The sequence below is a fragment of the Phoenix dactylifera genome, chromosome 5, assembly GCF_009389715.1.
Source record: "Phoenix dactylifera cultivar Barhee BC4 chromosome 5, palm_55x_up_171113_PBpolish2nd_filt_p, whole genome shotgun sequence".
Taxonomy (NCBI): domain Eukaryota; kingdom Viridiplantae; phylum Streptophyta; class Magnoliopsida; order Arecales; family Arecaceae; genus Phoenix; species Phoenix dactylifera.
In genome coordinates, this window is record NC_052396.1 from 7,417,549 (window position 1) to 7,435,799 (window position 18,251).

The 18,251-nt window shown below is 37.5% G+C and overlaps 1 protein-coding gene across 4 annotated transcripts; it reads right to left on the minus strand.

Annotated features, from left to right (window-relative positions):
* Positions 1-1,429: 1,429 nt before the first annotated feature.
* LOC103702757 (protein TRANSPARENT TESTA GLABRA 1-like) lies at positions 1,430-13,806 on the minus strand. 4 transcript variants are annotated; one of them, XR_001879185.3, is made up of 3 exons: positions 12,435-13,804; positions 2,327-2,476; positions 1,430-1,469 (listed from the first exon to the last, which is right to left on the minus strand). XR_001879185.3 is itself a non-coding variant. In XM_026802869.2 (2 exons), the coding sequence occupies exon 1, from the start codon at positions 13,529-13,531 to the stop codon at positions 12,449-12,451; it is 1,083 nt and encodes a 360-aa protein (XP_026658670.2). In that variant the 5' UTR covers positions 13,532-13,804; the 3' UTR covers positions 1,850-2,476; positions 12,435-12,448. The 4 variants fall into 4 exon arrangements, 2 of the variants coding, with proteins under 2 accessions (XP_026658670.2, XP_008783532.2); XR_001879186.3 differs by lacking the exons at positions 1,430-1,469; positions 2,327-2,476 and adding exons at positions 3,700-3,886; positions 7,377-7,461 and having other exon boundaries at positions 12,435-13,806; XM_026802869.2 differs by lacking the exon at positions 1,430-1,469 and having other exon boundaries at positions 1,850-2,476.
* Positions 13,807-18,251: the final 4,445 nt, after the last annotated feature.

Genomic DNA, 18,251 nt, shown 5'->3' on the forward strand with positions numbered 1-18,251 from the left:
AAGAGATTTACGCTCTTCTTTTGAAAAGGAAAGGGAATAAAAAAAAAAAAGGTGGAGCTGCGTTGAGTTGCGTCCTCCTCCCGGTACTTGGGGGCCAAATGGGACAAAATTTAAGCCGCCCTCATAGCAGCCACAGGCGTTTGACCATCTTTTTGTGGTACTGTACTCAGCCATTTCTCCAAATCAAATCAAAATAAATAAATAAATAAATAAAATAAAATAATAGAGACTTTCATTTCAGTCCATATCCAATTTGGATCAAGTAAATCGGTTGCATAGATCAGCTGATTGGAGGCATCAGGGCAATCGAGAAATAAAATCTTATATACACGTGTGAAGAACTTATATTTAATCACATATCAATTATTTGTTGGATAGATTTTAAGTACTTATACAGAATCAAAAAGTCTAAATAATACCTTTTAACTAGTCTTTTTGGACAAGGTCTTGAATCGTTATAAATAGTATCAGAGAGGATCGGGCCCATAACTTATATTGACTAGAAAATACTACAGTATGAATTTATTGAGGCTTACTACGGACTGATTGTGGTACTTGTGATTAGATTTAAATGGATTTGAACCCTTAGCCTGACAAAAACTTCAGAACTTAAATGGAAAGAGTATGTGAAGACCGGACATGTATTTAGTCTCACATCGATTATTCGTTGGATAGATCTTGCGTACTAATATAAGATCAAAAAATCCAAATAATATCTTTCAGCTAGCCTTTTTGGATAAAGTCCTGAATTGCTACAGCATGGTGCATACCGTCAATCGTAGCCACTCATAAAACCCATTCATCAATCACTCATCTCGATGCACCATTATAGAAATGAGAAACTGTGATTGACGGTCATATAGTGCATGCTGTGTAGGATATAATTTTTCTGTGACAATTAGTTGTATCATACAAACCAGAACCATGTCATTCATGCATAAATAAATCAGTGCTCCGTATGTGAGAATCATATCCGACAAAGCATAGATGGTTACACACAGCATTCCTAGTGGCCAACCAGTGTGCTGGTTGGTTGCCTAAATGGAAATAGGGACACAATGCCCTTGTTTGGGAAGCATCAACCGAATTGACCTCCATGAGCTGGCTTTTTATCAATAGATAGAGATAACAAATACACTGTTAAAACAAATAAGAAATAAAGGTAAAAAAAAAAGAGCAGCCCACCATTACAGATTTTGGAAAAATGAAAATAGATTGACGTGTTTGCTGAAAAAAAGATTGACATGATTATGAAAAACAAAAAATTGAGTTTAGAGTTTCAAGTTTCAAGTATCCTGAAAACAGAACATTAAAACCATTTTCATAATCTCCACCATCTTGAGTTGACTATCAGTTGCAAAAGCACAAGACATTCAGCGGGATAGAGGACATTCCATATATCCTTCTCCAGATATAACTTTTTTTTTTCCTGATAAAATTCAGCTATGATCTTTTTTAACGGAGCTACGCTGCATATACATAATTAAAATGGAATTAGATTATCATAGCACCGAGGACGTCTGTCAGAAGATTAAAAAAGGGGCGAAAAGGAGGGCAGTTTTAATTCCGGACTGTAAAGCATTTAACAAAACATGGTTAACTTAAATATTATCATCTTATATAGGCATATATTGAGATAAACATTGACCAATTTAAATGAAAGAAGATACGGTCATCATCGTTTCTGAATTATATGGATATAAAAATTACATATATTACATGAACAACAATGAATCATTTCAACATGCATGATGATCCTGAAGTTTTCATCAATAAATGACCATTCAACTATGCATGTAAATTTGTAAACAAACCTTTGGGTCTTTTCCAATCATTTTAGCACTAAATATGGATCATCCAACAATTCAGAATTTTCATTAAAACAATTAAAATAACTGATACTATATGCTCTGGTTGTTGACAAGTGCAGCTCTAAATGCAGTCACAGCCAATATTGGCATAATAGACTTGACTACTAAAATATGTCTTTAAGAGGGATGCTATTCGTTTTGAATCCTGATCTGACAAAGTTCAAATATTGATCTCACTGTATCTCCTGAGTAATGTTACCAGAGTCAAATAAACAAGTTCTCATTCTCCATTAACTAGGGACACAAGATGGAACAGACATACATCTATTGTTTTAGAATAAAAAATTGACATACCCTTATGTTCTGCTTACCTTATAATGTGACAACCTGAATTCTACAGAACAAGGTTTTAACCAAGGTGTTTAGTAAGCTCTGTAAAATAAGTGGTTTTGCAAGTTCTGATCTAAAATCACATTGAAGAATTTATTATCAACATGAGCATGTTATTTCCCAACCTCAGCCTTTTTTTTTTTCCAGCAATCTTGCAGTCACCACAAAGCCTTGATCCACTGGGCTTGAAAATCTACAGCTTGTCACAACACGATTCCACCTTGTCCCCCGTTGACGAGCAATATTCTCTAAACCATCTATGCCATACCAAGCACCTGAGAATGAATTAGATACCGAGACCATTTAGCACAAATTTCCAACGAGAACTGATAATATAATAGATGAAAGGACTTCAAGTGATATTTCTCATCCATGAAAGCAAAAATCATTAGTAGATTATGTATGTTGACAATAAGTTGAGAAGTAATGACCCTTAAAAAACATCAAGACATCGAATCTTAGTTTGATAACTTCGCAAGTTTTAAACTTCGCAAGTTTTAAACTTAATTTGAAAAGATGAAACAGGGAAAACACATATTCAATATGATTTCTCTATAGCAATAAAACCCCTTAAATTCGGACCAAATGCTAATTAGAAAGTTCTTAAATAAAAAGTGTTTTTATTTCCTATTCACATACAAATGAGATTTTTATTTTTCCTTTTAAAAAAGATGTTTGATAAATAGAAACATCCCAACATTAAAACATGGACTGATGCCATGAATTAGGATTGATAAAGAAAATAATTTTATACAGTAAATATGTACGTTATTTGGTTGTAAAGTCATGGTTTATGATTTCTATATTAACATATAAACATTTTTAGATAAAAACTGTAACAGTTTAACAAATAATGACATTATTATGTAGAGTAGATGTAAATAATTTCGTACTTTATTGATGCTTGATTGATGGTTTCTAGTCTAATAAATTGAGTCACATCATGTAGAATTTGAGTCTTGTAACGTTTTTACCATCTGATTGTAGCTTTGCCATGACAAGCATCTGTAGATTTAGATGTTGTGGGGCACCGAATATGATCCTTGTGTACAAGCGAGCAAAGCCTATACATTATGCAAAGGAGATGGATCACCTGATGTGGCAAAACATCATCAGGTGTTCTAGTGTAGTGAAAAAAGGACTGCATGCAAGGATTCAAGGAAAGATGGAAAAACAAGCACAGAGAAGCAAATATTTCCGAAGTTAACAAATGCCAAGGTGCAACTGATGATGAGGCCAACAGCAATGACTTCAAGCATTCTGGCACCTAAATAAGTCAGAAACTCAGAATGTGAAAGATCCTATGAACAATTTGAGCAGAAGTTGGACTATTCTGGAATCAACAAAGGGCAGCTGCAGTAGAAGCACCCCTTGAGTTAAAATAACATGGTGTCTTCTATTTTTGGATATGGTGGTAATGTCACGCCCCGAAGTCCGGGTACGTAACACGGCTGCACATCCCTAGAGCAAAGCCTCAAAGAATATGCTAGGCCTGAGATGAACAAAAATCACACAATACCAACAATTATAATTAAATCAATCTGCTAACACTAGATCATCAACAAGTTCAGTTACAATTTTCCGATGTCCATCGGTATCAGCAAAATAAAGAAACAGTTAACAAACTAATGACTAGCTGCACGAACTCTACATTCCTCCCATTCAAAACTACGCCTCTTGTGACTCTGAAAAAAATAAGAAGAATATAAGCTTTTCCAGCCCAGTAAGAATTTCAAACCGCTATACCATAAGTAATAAGAAAATAATCAATTAACAACACCAGATAAAATGAACATCGTATCAATACTAGGAAAGCTCATACAAATAACATGCATATAAGTTCTCATTATCATCTTTTCAAAGAAGCATATATATATATATATATATCAAATGAAAACAATTGTTCAACAACAGTTTCTTATGTCATGTCATCCATTTCTCATTAACTTGATTTTCATGTTTCTTATTAGTTAACTTCTAGCTTTGGACTAACCAAGATTATGACTCAGTCTAAGACTGACAAAATTCCACGCGTTAGTCCGTGGATGCTATCATATACATAAGCTCGTGGAGGTTGTCTCCATGCGTTAAGCCCATGGGCGCTATCCCACGCGTAAGCCCGTAGAGGCTATCCCTATGCAACAAGCCCATGGGCGCTATCCTACACATAAGCCTATGGAAGCCATCCCACGCATAAGCCCATGGACGCTATTCCGCGTAAAAGCGCGTGGAGGCTATCCTACGCATAAGCTCGTAGAGGCTATTCCATAACGAGGTTAGTTCAAACCATATCTTGTCTGTTTAATTTACATGTTACTCTTGTCAAATCAGTTACCACTTATACTATGAATTTCTCTCAAATTTAAGGCATTTTTGTGCACATAATCATATTCTCAATATTTGATACGTATAATAACCATACGAATATATTTGTACTGAAAATCATATAAAACATATCATCACATGTCAAACCAAATTTATCAATATAAATCTCACAATGCAAAATATATATACATATATATATATACATACATACAGATACATATACATACATATACATACAGATACATATACATACATATACATACAGATACATATACATACATATACATACATATATATACATATACATACATATACATATATATACATACATATACATACATATACATACATACATACATATATATATATATATATAATGACCGATATAACTATTATTGTAGGCAAACTCAACCAGTGACAAGTGACTATCCCATGCACCACTCAAATCCATGACACAAGCCCTAAGCATACTTCTAAGATCTGATTGGTTCGCTCCGATTGTCCATCAGTTTGCGGATGAAAGGCCGTACTGAAGTTCAATCTGGTACTAAGGGCTATGTGAAGGCTCTTCTAGAATTGTGATACAAATCTACTATTTCTATCTGACACAATAGTAATTGGAATCTCATGCAACCTCACACCAAGGGCTATGTGAAGGCTCTTCTAAAATTGTGATACAAATCTACTATCTCTATCTGACACAATAGTAACTGGAATCCCATGCGGCCTCACAATTTGCTCTATATATATGCTTCCCAGTTTCTCTAAAAAAAAAACAACCCTAAATAGTAAAAAGTGTGCTGACTTAGTCAGCCAGTCAACAATCACTCATACAACATCATTATCCCGAGGGGTCTTAGGCAAGCCAGCCAATCACAAAATCCATAATGACATGCTCCCACTTCCACTGGAGAATGAGAAGAGACTGCAGTGGTCTAGCGGATCTTTGATGCTCAGCTTTTACTTGCTGACACACCTGTACTGAAAACGGTATCGAGACGGCGAACCTTGCTTTAAATAGTTCTAAATTTAACTTGAAACCATTAAAAATATAAAGCTAGAGCTGCATTTGGAGATTTCATGCATTGGAGATCTCTAATATGAAAATCATGCCTATCCTTTTTCAGGTTTTGAATATCTTAAATTCAAAAGGTAAAATTGTTTGGGATGTGTTTGGTTGCTAAAACATGAATTGCTTCTAAATTAAGAAAAAAAAGATGATAGAAAGCGAAAATGTGAATTTAGAGTATTCTATTCAAAGTACAAAATTTCAAATTTCTGATTTCAGGATATCCTTGCATAACCAAACACCTGATATTACAAAATTATGACTTATAAATTCAGAAAACACATAAAATCATAAATTTTCATGAATTAGTTGTGCATCAAAATGCACCCAAGAAATCAATGATCGATATTATATACTCCAAAATGACATGTATTTTTTGTTTTAAGATTTATTCTACTTTATCCATCATTCCTAGCCCCTCCCCCTAACTTTTTTACTTTTTCTCAACTAGAACATCAAAAGTCAGACTAAAATTGCTAAAAATGAAACTCAATAGGCATGAGAAAAACTGAACCAAGATTGATAAATTCAACTTTAAATTCTAGTCAACTTAGCTCTGTAGTACATATAATTTCTTTATACAGCACCAATAAGCACCGTAACAAGACAATAGTCATATTGTGCCATAAAATAAGGAGCTTCTACTGAGTTGATTCCACCCAATGGGCTACTAACGATCTATTTATGACTCTTTATACCAGACATCAACCACTGCGACAAGGCTATAACAGTGAAAATGAACATATAAAGGTTCTCTCAAATTATTCTAAGGAATGGTGGTCATTAAAAAAAAAATGATATTAGGTAAACAGCCATTCTAGAAGCTTCTAGTTAAGATGGCATAATATATGTTTGGGTTTGGATGGTGAAGAAGAGTATAATTTGACAATATATAAACAGAAGAAAGTTTTAACCTACATTTAAATTCCCAACATTAATAGTTAAATAAGTAGAGTGACAACCTATGGTTTCAGATGCACAGAAGCAAAAGACAATCTACATTTTTTATGACTTCTTACGGAAGGGTATATGCAACAAAGGAAGAACATGAAACCTAAAGACAGTCAAACCGTAGAACAATTGGTTGACTCGTAAATGTGGAAGGAAATTCCAAGGAGAAGTTTTATCTAAAAGGTGTATCCAACTAAGTTAACAAGGAAAGGTAAAGCAGAAGCCTGAGGCAAACTTCCATAAAATAATAATATGTTATGAGAGGTATTTTAATTCAGTCATCACAGGTGGAAGAACAAATCTTGTTTCCCAGAATTTTGTCAAGATAATGGGCCTTAAGGAGATCTAGATAGTTATGTTCATTGTTTTGGTTAGAGATGATGAAGAATTTATGATGCAAGGCCGATGTAGATTTGTGATTCTATTTTGTAATTTGTTTAAGCAAATTTTAATGTGATTGTTCTCATTATTCCAACTAAAGATCCACAAGGGTGACCTTGGATCTATGATAAGTGCACATTATATGCAAAAAGATTCATGTGACTTCTATAACAAAGGTCAAATAAATAATTTGCAGGCAAAGAAGTGGTTAGAAAATGGCTTCTCTCTCAAGCTAAATCTTATTCAAAAGAATTCAGTTTCTCTTACTCAAGGAGAACTAAAGTGAATGTGCTGATGAGTCACCCTATTGGTCAAGCAACGAATCATCTTTTAGGGGAATAACAATAGGAATATTATACAATTTAAAGCCTTTTATCCCTATAACTCTGATCTATTTATATACCAAACAGCAACAAAATCAAATTTTGATCAGGGTTTGAAACCAAAACCTTGGGTTAATTTCAACGTTGTTGCTTCAAATTTTTCGAGACTCCCAGTTTTCCTTCATCTATGGAGACAAGATTGAGGTGCATGCTGAAATTAAGATGTGGTTGCCAAAAGAATATAAAACATTGGAGTCATGCAAGTACTGTACATAAGATCTGCTTATTCCAGAAGTTAAAATATAGATTAAATATTAATCTTACTGACTCTCACCCTAAGTCAGATCTTGCTATAATGTTCAGAAATGTGATGTGTTAATAATCTAAAATTCAGGAAAAGTTACAAAACTCATAGAAAATATCTCTTCCTAATGGTTCACATATATATTTAAGATACTGAAACTAAAGCAAACAAAAATAAACAATTTTCAAACTGAAGTAGATCATATCACTTGATGACAATCAAATTGCACGAAACAAGCTACATGAGTCAACACTTGATACTATTTGAATTTAGGGATGGAAGGTTGGGCATCATCATTTCTCATGACCTTCATAGGTTTGTATCTTTGTATAGATATTAGAATTGGTCCGTGAATACGAAAGTTATTAGTGTCATCATCCTTGTCTCCTAAATTTTTAAACTTCTCTAACAATTTAATGAAAGATTCATCAACAAAAAAAAAAAAAGAAACAGAAACTTTACATTTTGAGTGACACTCAAAACAAAATATCATAATCTCCTACCAATAAACATGAATTATTTTGGTTCATATGCTCAACATCTAGAGTCAGGAAGATATGGAGCAATTAGCTATTTATTAAAGGTTCTCCAATTCAAAATCTTGAATGGAATGCATGTATTGGCTAGTTATTAGCTAATATGCTCTGACTGAAAAACATTCAAGATAAAGTACAGCCAAAATATATTAAAAAATAAAAAAGACATTTAAAATGATTTTAAGTAAAATGTACGAACTGAGATAAGTTAGGGCTTAAACACTTACTTCATTCTTTGTTGAGCAGGACACTACACAAAAATTCCACCTATGTTTATGCATGTATAACCTGAATAAGACTATAGTAACAATAGTCACACATAGCCTAACTATTACTTTTCACCACTAGTGTGCACATCAAGTCTTATGAAACATGATTGACTCCATACTTCATTTGCCTCTATATGCTGTCTACTTAATTAGGAAGAAGTAGACGTTCTCTTTTGAAGCAATAGGAAGAACTCGATATTCATCAGTTAAAAAAGAAAAGTGTGTAAGTGGGTTGCGTAGACTTAGATCTCATCAAGCCAAACCATTTTTTATGTCTAGTTCTCTCTAGACAAAGAACCAGACATATGGTATCGTAACAAAATAGAAGCAACCCAACCCACTTATAATAGCAAAGAAAGTTAGGTCTGGTGATGCAATGTTAATCGAAGAATGACCTGTAATACACAAAGGCAGAAGTAATGGAAGAAAGGAGCAGCACAATGTCACCATTACTAGTTACAATTGCTTACAGGAGCATAAGGAGCAGGCAACAAAGTGTTTTGTTCACTGTTTTTGGCCACAGTCCCAAACGGGCAGGCAATCAAGCAGGAACCTTGGGGCCACTTCTATGGTATAGAGTCTCCAGTATGCACCAATTAGAGGCTTATTGCAATACTTTGGCCCAAATAAGTTGCTGTTTGGAGATCACCAGCAGGCCAAGTCATCCAAGCATGTCTTAGTGAAGTTCTCAGAAAGCATTAGAAAGCTTTTAGGGTTTCTTTAAGGCCAAGTTTTCCATAGTGTGTTTATTTTATTTTTTTTCCTTTTCTTTATTGACCTATTAGGCAACATTTCAGGCGCCCATGGTGGGTGAGCAGGAACGGGGGAATAACTTGTTAGTCTTTCTGAGGAGGAGTGCAGCCAGCTGGTTTAGGTGGCCTTTGTTTTTTTTCTTTTCTTTTTTTCTTTTTTTGCGTGGGGGGGTTGGGGGTGGGGGTGGGGAGGGCGCACAAAGAAAACCAAGTTAAACCACATTTGGCTGATCTTTCGATCTCTGATTCTTCTCTCTTTCTTTAACTTCTCCACTTACTGTTCTTTAAAATTCTTTGATATCTTCTGCGCTCTTACTTCATACGCTCTGAGTTGTGCTTAGACCAAACGCTAAAATTTGGACTTAACCCACATGTACTTGGATGATCCTTGATGTCATTAAAATCACTTTAAATCTTAGAAAATCCAAAGCATGAATCCTTCCCTCCTTATCATCCGAATCTCAATACATAATTGCAAAAGCCTGAACCTAACTTTCAGATCATAATCCCTTGGAAAACCTGTCAACAAATTCTTTTATTGCATCCTAATCCTAGATCTCACTTTCAATTAATACTTCCTAATCCTACCCCTAAAAATCCTGGGTTACCATCATTTCTCCTTTCCCTTAAATTAAAAATCTATCCAGATACATCCTATTCTCCCTGCAGCATGGCGAAAGCCTTTGAAAGCCTTTAGATCAACCGAATACTGATACTTTTCATCCCTTCTAGCTAAGCAACCGCCACTAGGATGTGAGAAACACCTTAGTTATCACTTTGAGGGAGAGGGGAAAAAGAGAGAACCGCACCTTCCAAACTCGAACTGTATTTAACAAATTACATGAATAAAAACATATGTAGGTTCAGGACTCACAAGCTATCTATTCTATTCTGTTATATAACTGAAACTTTGGATAGCTCCACTCATGAGGTCCCAGAGGTCTCCATACCTCTTCCACCCTGACAACACCATAACCACTCCCTCCTTAATATAGATATCCCCATTTAATTAATTTCTTATTAAGGGAGAGAAACATCTTAAATTGGGAGTGTATCTATCGAATTACAAAAATAACAAAAAAATGGATCAAGGAACAAGGACCATCTGCACTTTCTCTTAGGTAAATAAGAAATCTAAGGGCATCATGGAAATAATCATATGCAAAGCATTTGCCTGGGTCTAGCAATATATATATACTGATTCCAGTTGCACATGATGTGGCACATAACAACCTCAAGTGCATGGCCAAGTTGATTATCAGAATAACAACCTTATTTGTCATTGGCAACTTCATGCAGTAGTATTTACCACTTTTTGGTCCCAAGTCCAAGATTAAGCCTACATATCTTTAGAACAAATAGCATTTAACACCAACTAAATTAAAAGTAATCAAATTTTACTAATAATAGATATAAAATATATGTTTTTGTCACAAATTATAACTGTGTTCTATTAAAACCTCATTATTCATAAGTTGATAAAGGCATACGCTCCACTAGGAAAAAGCAACATCACCTTGTATAGAAGTAATTAAGTCATCCGCTTATTCATTTATTATCTTGATCAATTGTAATATTAAAAATAAAAACTTTGAGGATAATCATGTATTCATGGCAAAGCATAGGATATTTGTTTAAAAGAAAGTGTTAAATTTCAGTTTTGCAGATTTTAAGCTAGCAGGGGTCTTTTCTTTGTCTTTGGAGAAAAGATCAGGCATTTTTATATTTCCTTTAATTTTGATACTCAACTTTTGGATTTTTTTACCAGGTTTTCAGGACTCGCTCTGAGTAGGAAAATCAGTAACAGGACCTACTTTAAGTCAAGTTTGTGTTGTGAAAGATTCTAAATCATCAAGATTATGTTTTAGAACAATAATATGGTTTTTCTATTTTAAGTTTCAGAGAGTGATCACATGCTGTATCACAAAATTTTCAAGTTCTTTTGGCTAGGAAAGTTTACCAAAATGTTCTCTGTCTCTTATAAGTCCTGTTTTGAATATATTACTACCGTTCTCTTCTTTTGGCTCGGTAAGTGTACCGAAAAGTTCTGTCTCTTATGAGTCCTGTTTTGAATATATTATACCGTCTACGATTATAAAAGAGAGGAAATCTTATGTAAATCAAGTTCAAATTTGCAAGAAATTTTATATATTTCTACTTCTCCCATCCTCATTTTTTTTTCTTTTGGATCTTTCTGAACTCAGGGCTGATCAGCAATGATTCTGTTCCTTCATGCTAAAATCTTTAGCAAATATCGAGAAAATTATGTCTTTTTTTTTTAACAGATCTAGATCATCTGTAGAACATCTGAGCTTGAACATTACCACATTATGATGCCTCAAGTTAGGTTTTTCAAGGAGGCTAGAAAGATAGGACATACACATCTCATGGAGATGATCACATATGGTGCATGCCTTGTGTCTTTCACTTAGCTAGTTATAATTGGCAAGCAACACTTCAAAAAAATTAGAAAAAAACATAAGCATTCATTTTCCAACACTATTCTGAGTGATGGAATAAGTTGTGTCTATCTTTTTTATGATGTTGTGATATGCAGACACCAAATGTAGTTTTAGTCAATGATTGATGTATTGCCTGTTAGTAGCATGCTGATCAGGCACTGGCACTATAGATGCCAACTCCTTTTGTTACAGCATGGCTACTTCGAATACATCCATATGTATTTAAATAGCTAAAGATTTTGACAATTTTGAAAGAGAGTCCCGTACACAATTCAAATGAAAATACTATCAATACTATGACGAGGAGCTGGAAACCAAACAGAATCCAAACTAGTATAAATCCAGCGTTCCTCTTCCATTTTAATTAGCACGAATTGGATGTTTGCTCATTTATATTTACTTTCAAAATCTTAAAGTCAACATACTCCAATTTCATGTCTGAACTTCTCCTTTCGTTCTTACTTTCAATATCGACATTTTTCCCATGTGGACAAGCTGGATTTCTAAACCTTGTATAAGCTTGCGAATACCCCCTTTTATTTTATACCAACTGACCTAATTCTAGTCTCCAACTCAAGATGTTTATGCCACAGAAACACTCAAACCAGAAAGGCGATACTCATCAACCCAGTTATGTGATCAGAGACAGGTTTACCCCTGTTCAAAATAATCTTCCAAAAAGTTCTTTCATAAAACCTTGCGTTCACTTATGTGCTTGAGAGATGACATTGAGTTTTCCCCTACCATTATACCTGCTAATTCCTTTCCGGAAACTAATTCAATCATTAATTCAAAAAACCATTCAGTTATTACTAAAAATAAAAGAGTGGGAACAAGTAAGAAAGGGCGCACTTAGCTTACCTCGTCAGAAGTCTTCAAGCTCTCAGCAGCTGCACCTTGTTGGCGAATGCGATCCCAATCCAGTCCGGGTGCACGGCGGACCACTGCAGCTGGTTGATCTCTGCTCCCGCCGTGTAGACCAGGGCCGGATCGATCCCGTCCGGCGGCACCGCGGGCCCAGAGGCCGGCACCTCCCATATGAGCGCCTGGCCGTCATCCCCGGCGGAGCAGATGTGCCTGGCAGCCTGCGGCGCCCAGGCAACCGCATTGACGCTGGCGCGGTGGCGCTGCAGCTCGGCGACGGGCACCGCCGGGGAGCGGATGTCGATGATGACGATGCGGTTGCTGTCCATGAGGATGGTGGCCATGTAGCGGAGGTCGGCCTTGTTCCAGGCGAGGCGGAGGAGCGGGGTGTCGGGGCGGGGGCTCTCGTAGACGATGGTGGAGTGCTCCTTGTCGCGTAGGTCGAAGATGCGGACGGAGCCGTCGGCGGAGACGGAGGCGAAGACTCCGGCCTCGCCCCAGGCGATGTCGTAGACCTCCTTGTCATGCGCGATGAGCTGGGTCTCGATGGCGCCGCGCTCGATGTCCCAGACGGTGCAGGTGGTGTCGATGGAGGAGGTGCCGATGCGGCGGGGCTCGGCGTCGTTCCAGTCGAAGGAGGTGAGGGGGGCGCAGAACTCGCTAGACTTGCTGTTGTTAAGGATGGCGCGAAGCTCGACCTTGGGCGACGAGTCGCCGTGGTGGTGGAGCTGCCAGAGGCGGAGGAATTCGCCGGAGGAGGCGAGGAGAGAAGAAGAGGAGTTGGGGAGGGGCTTCGGGTGGAACATGAGCTTGGTGGGCGGATAGGGGTGGTCGAAGGAGAGGGAGGGGTCGGGGCGGAATGCGCGGGCGTCCTCGTCGAAGGTGACGACGTCGACGCGGTTGGCGTAGTCCTCGATGAAGGAGCCCAGGGCGAGGCGCGGCGGGGAGGGGGCCGGGAGGGAGGAGAAGGCCATGGCGTACACCGGGTGGGGGGAGTCGAAGGTGTACGTGTTCGCCGAGTTAGGGTTCGTCGTCGTGGTCGTGGTCGTCGTCGTCGTCGTTGTCAGAGGGGATTCTTGGGTCGATCTCTCCATTTAATCCGGTTCTCTCTCTCTCTTTCGGCACGATGGAGAGTGGAAACGAGGAGTGGGCTTTTGCTTCAGCACCGGTTTAATGGTTTGATTAGATTTCGTGTGTTGATGATATAGAGGAGGAAGAAGGTGAAGTGGTGGAGACCGGAGAGGGTTTGTGGGTGGGAGACTGGTCCAGCGAACGGTCAGCTTTGGTGGGGCGCTGAGGGTTCAACTCCCACGTGCACGCGGGTTGAAAGGTCGCAGAGAAGAAGGGGGTTGAAAGGCGCGGGGGCTGGAAGGCAAGTCTAGGATTGGGCTGCTATCGGGCCGGGTCAGATCCGTGTTTCAATAAATAAATCATAGGGGTAATTAATGGGCGGTCCCGAGTTGGACCGGGACCTAAGGAAAAGTCCCTGTTGACCAGTGGTTTAACTTCCGGTCCTTTACCATTTTAGATTTATATCCAGAGACGAAAATACCCTTTACTCCTCCTCGCAATAAAAGGGGCCAATCAATTCCTCCTTTTTTTTTCGTGCGTGTTCTCTCTCCTTCACGCCTGGGTTTCTTTTTTTGGGCATCCTCTCTCTCCCAAGCCCCTGTTCTCTCTCTGCCGTCGGCCACAGCCCGCCCCTCCCAAGCCCTCTCCCTCTCCCAAGCCGAAATCTTCTGTGGAGGAAGGAGAAAACCCCGTCGCTCACCGGCCACAACCAATGCGGAAAGGAGATCCACTGCATCACCGTCGACCGCACCCCGATCCGGCGGAGAGATATCTTCCCCGAGCACGGCCCGCCCCCCGAGCGGAAAAGAGATCCATCGTAGGATCCAAAGAAGGAGGCCTCCGCTCACGCCTGCGGCCGCCACAGCTCGCCAACCGCGCACCGCCGCCGGCCATCGGCTGACCTCCTCCTGCGGCTGCCATGGCCCGCCCTCCATCCTGCGCCGCCGACCTCGCGGGAGGAGAAGAACGGAGGAGAAGAAGCGAAGAAGAAGAAAAGAAGAAAAAAAAGGAAAGAAAAAGAAGAAAAGGAAAAAAAGAGAGAAAAGAAAAAAAATAAATAAATAAATAGATGCATAAATAAATATATTTAGGAATGAACGAATAAAAAATAAATAATTAATTAAGATAATAGCTATATATATTTTAATGAAATAAAATAATAAATAAATAAGAAGGGAGGAGAAGAAGAGAAGAAAAAGAAAAAAAAAGAAGAAGAAAAAGGAAAAAAAGAAAAGAAAAAGGAAGGAAAGAAGAAAAAAAGAAATAAATAAATAAATAAATAAATAAATGCATAAATAAATATATCTACGAATGAATGAATAAATAAATAAATAAATAAATAAATAAGATAATAACTAAATATATTTCAATGAAATAAACTAATAAATAAATATATAAGAAGGGAGGAGAAGAAGAGAAGAAAAAAGAAAAGAAAAAAAAGAAGAAAAAGGAAAAAAAGAAATGAAAAAGGAAGAAAAGAAGAAAAAAGAAATAAATAAATAAATGCATAAATAATTATATCTACGAATGAATGAATACAGAAATAAATAAATAATTAAGATAATAACTAAATATATTTCAATGAAATAAAGTAAAAATAAATAAATAAGAAGGGAGGAGAAGAATAGAAGAAAAAAGAAAAAAAAAGAAAGAAAAGGAAAGAAAAAGAAGAAAAGGAAAGAAAAAGAAGAAGAAAAAAAAAGAAGAAAAAGGAAAGAAAAAGAAGAAAAAGAAAAAAAGAAAAGAAAAGGGAATAAAAAGGAAAACGATCAGGCAGTTAGGTTAGTAAGCTTGGTACACATGTAATATAGTATGGCACATATTTAAGCAAGCTTAGCACACAGTTAGTCAATGTTTGAAAACTTAATATAGCCTAGCACACATTTAAATCTTACTTAACTGTGTGCCGAGAATATTTAACTATATGTCAGGCTAGATTAAGTGTTCAAACATTGAGCAACTGTATGCCAAACTTACTTAAATGTGTGCCATAGTATATTATCTGTGTGCCAAATTTCTCTACACACACTTAAATCTTTTATGCACATAGTTAAGTGTTATATACATCACATAGTTAAGTTAAGTATTTTCTGTACACAATTAAGTCTTCTCTGCACACACTTAACTCTTCTCTACACACAGTTAAGTATTCTATGTATCACACAGTTAAGTGTTCCTTTTCTTTCCTTCTCTTCGTTTTCTTTCCTTTTTCTTCTTCTTTTCTTTCTTCTTTTTTTTCCTTTTCTTCATTTTCTTTCCTTTTTCTTCTTTTTCTATCCTTTTCTTCCTTTTTCTTTTATCTTCTTCTTTTTCGTTCCTTTTTTTCCTTTTCTTTCCTTTTTTTTTCCTTTTCTTCTTTTTCGTTCCTTATTTGCTTTTTCTTTTCTTTTTTCCTTTTTCTTTTCTTTTTCTTCTTCTTTTTCTTTCCTTCTCTTCTTTTTCTTTCCATTCTCTTCTTTTTCTTTCCTACTTCTTTTTCTTTCCTTCTCTGCACACAGTTAAGTATTTTCTGCATCATACAGTTAAATGTATGTAGAGAAGACTTAATTATGTACGGATAATAGTTAACTGTGTGCACCACACAATTAAGTTTTTTTTACATAATTAAGTCTTTTCTGCACATACTTAAATTTTCTCTGCACACAGTTAAGTATTCTATGCATCACACAGTTAAGTTAAGTATTCTCTGTACACAATTAAGTCTTCTTTGCACACACTTAAATCTTCTCTGCACATAATTAAGTTTTCTATGCATCACACAGTTACGTGTTCTTTTTCTTTCCTTCTTTTCTTTTTCTTTCCTTTTTCTTCTTCTTTTTTCTTTTCTTTTTTTTCTTTTTTTCCTTTTCTTCTTTTTCTTTTCTTTTTCTTCTTTTTCTTTCCTTTTCTTCCCTTTTCTTTTCTTTTTCTTCTTTTTCTTTCCTTTTCTTCCCTTTTCTTTTCTTTTCTTCTTTTTCTTTCCTTTTTTTCTTTTTCTTTCCGTCTCTTCGTTTTTTTTCCTTTTTCTTCTTCTTTTTTTCTTTTCTTTTTTTCTTTTTTTTCCTTTTCTTCTTTTTCTTTCCTTTTTCTTCTTTTTCTTTCCTTTTTTCTTTTTCTTTCCTTTTTTTTCTTCTCTGCACACAGTTAAGTCTTCTATGCACGCACTTAAATCTTCTCTCAACACAGTTAAATATTCTTTGTACACACTTAAATTTTCTCTGCATACAGTTAAGTGTTTTATGCATCACACAGTTAAGTGTGTGCAGATAAGACTTAATTGTGTATAGAGAATACTTAACTGTATGCATCACATAGTTAAGTGTTCTCTGTACACAATTAAGTTTTCTCTGCACACACTTAAATCTTCTTTTTCTTTCCTTTTCTTCTATTTTTTCTTTTCTTTTTTCTTTCTTTTTTTTCTTTTTTTTTTCTTTTTCTTTTTTTTCTCTTCTTCCTTCTTTCTTCTTTCTTCTTTTTTCTTTCCTTTTTTCCTTTTTCTTTCCTTCTCTTCTTTTTTTTTTCCTTTTTCTTCTTCTTTTTTTCTTTCCTTTTTTTCTTTTTTTTCCTTTTTCTTTTTTTTTCTTTTTCTTCTTTTTCTTTCTTTTTCTTCCTTTTTCTTCCTTTTTCTTTTCTTTTCTTTTTTTCTTTATTTCTCTTTCTTTTTCTTTCCTTCTCTTCTTTTTCTTTTCATCTTCTTTTTTTTCTCTTCTTCCTTTCTTCTTCTTTCTTCTCCTCCCGCGAGCCGGCGACGCCGGAAAAGGGCCGGGCCGTGGCGGCCGCAGAAGGGGGCCGCAGGAGATGGCCCAGACGTAGCAGCTTTATTTATTTATTTATTTGTAATTATTTTATTTCATTAGAATATATTATTTATTTATTTATTTATTCATTTATATTAATTTATTTATTTATGCATTTATTAATTAATTTATTTTTCTTTTCTTTCTTTTTTTTCTTTTCTTTCCTTTTCTTTTTTTTCTTTTCTTTTTCTTCTCTTCTTCCCTTCTTCTTCTTCTTCTTTCTCCTCCCGCGAGCCGGCGGCGCCGGAGGGGGGCCGGGCCGTGGCGGCCGTTGGAGGGGGCCGCAGGAGGGGGCTGGGCTGCCGTCGGCGGCGGCCGCGGCTGGCCAGCGGCTCTAGAAAGAGGCCGGGCCGCGACGGACGCGGGGGAGGGCGGGCCGTGGCCGGCGACGGCCGCTTGAAGGGGCGGGGGCGTTCCTGGCGGTGCGGCCGTGGGAGGGGACGAGCCGGGGCCGGTGGCGACCGCGAGAGGGAGCTCGGGCGGGGGCGGGCCATGGGAGGGGGCTCGGGAGGGGGCGAGGCCGCGGGAGGGGGCGAGCAGGGGCCGGCGGCGGTCGCGGGAGGGATCTCGGGCGGGGGCGGGCTGTGGTCGACAGCGGCCGGGCCTTCTTCTTCTTCTTTTTCTTCTGGGAACGGGAGATCAGGAGGGGTAGGGGCACGGGAGGGGGTGGGGCCGCGGGAGGGGGCTCGGGAGGGGGCGAGACGGGGCCGGTGGCGGCCGCGAGAGCGAGCTCGGGCGGGGACGGGCCGTGGTCGGCGGCGGCGGCCGTGCCTTGTTTTTCTTCTTCTTCTTCTTATGGGAATGGAAGATCAAGTGGGGAGGGGCATTTTCGGCATTTTTTGAAAAAATAAAAGGGGCTCAAGGATCGGGAATTAAACTTGGTGGAGATATTGGACTGAAGATTTCAAGACCGGTCAATAGGGATTTTTTGTTATAGCGCGGTCTTTTGAAGGGTGGGGAATTAATT

Bases quoted from the DNA above. Each gene is read 5' to 3' on its own strand.
- LOC103702757 (XM_026802869.2), bottom strand. From the start codon at position 13,531: ATGGAGAGATCGACCCAAGAATCCCCTCTGACAACGACGACGACGACG.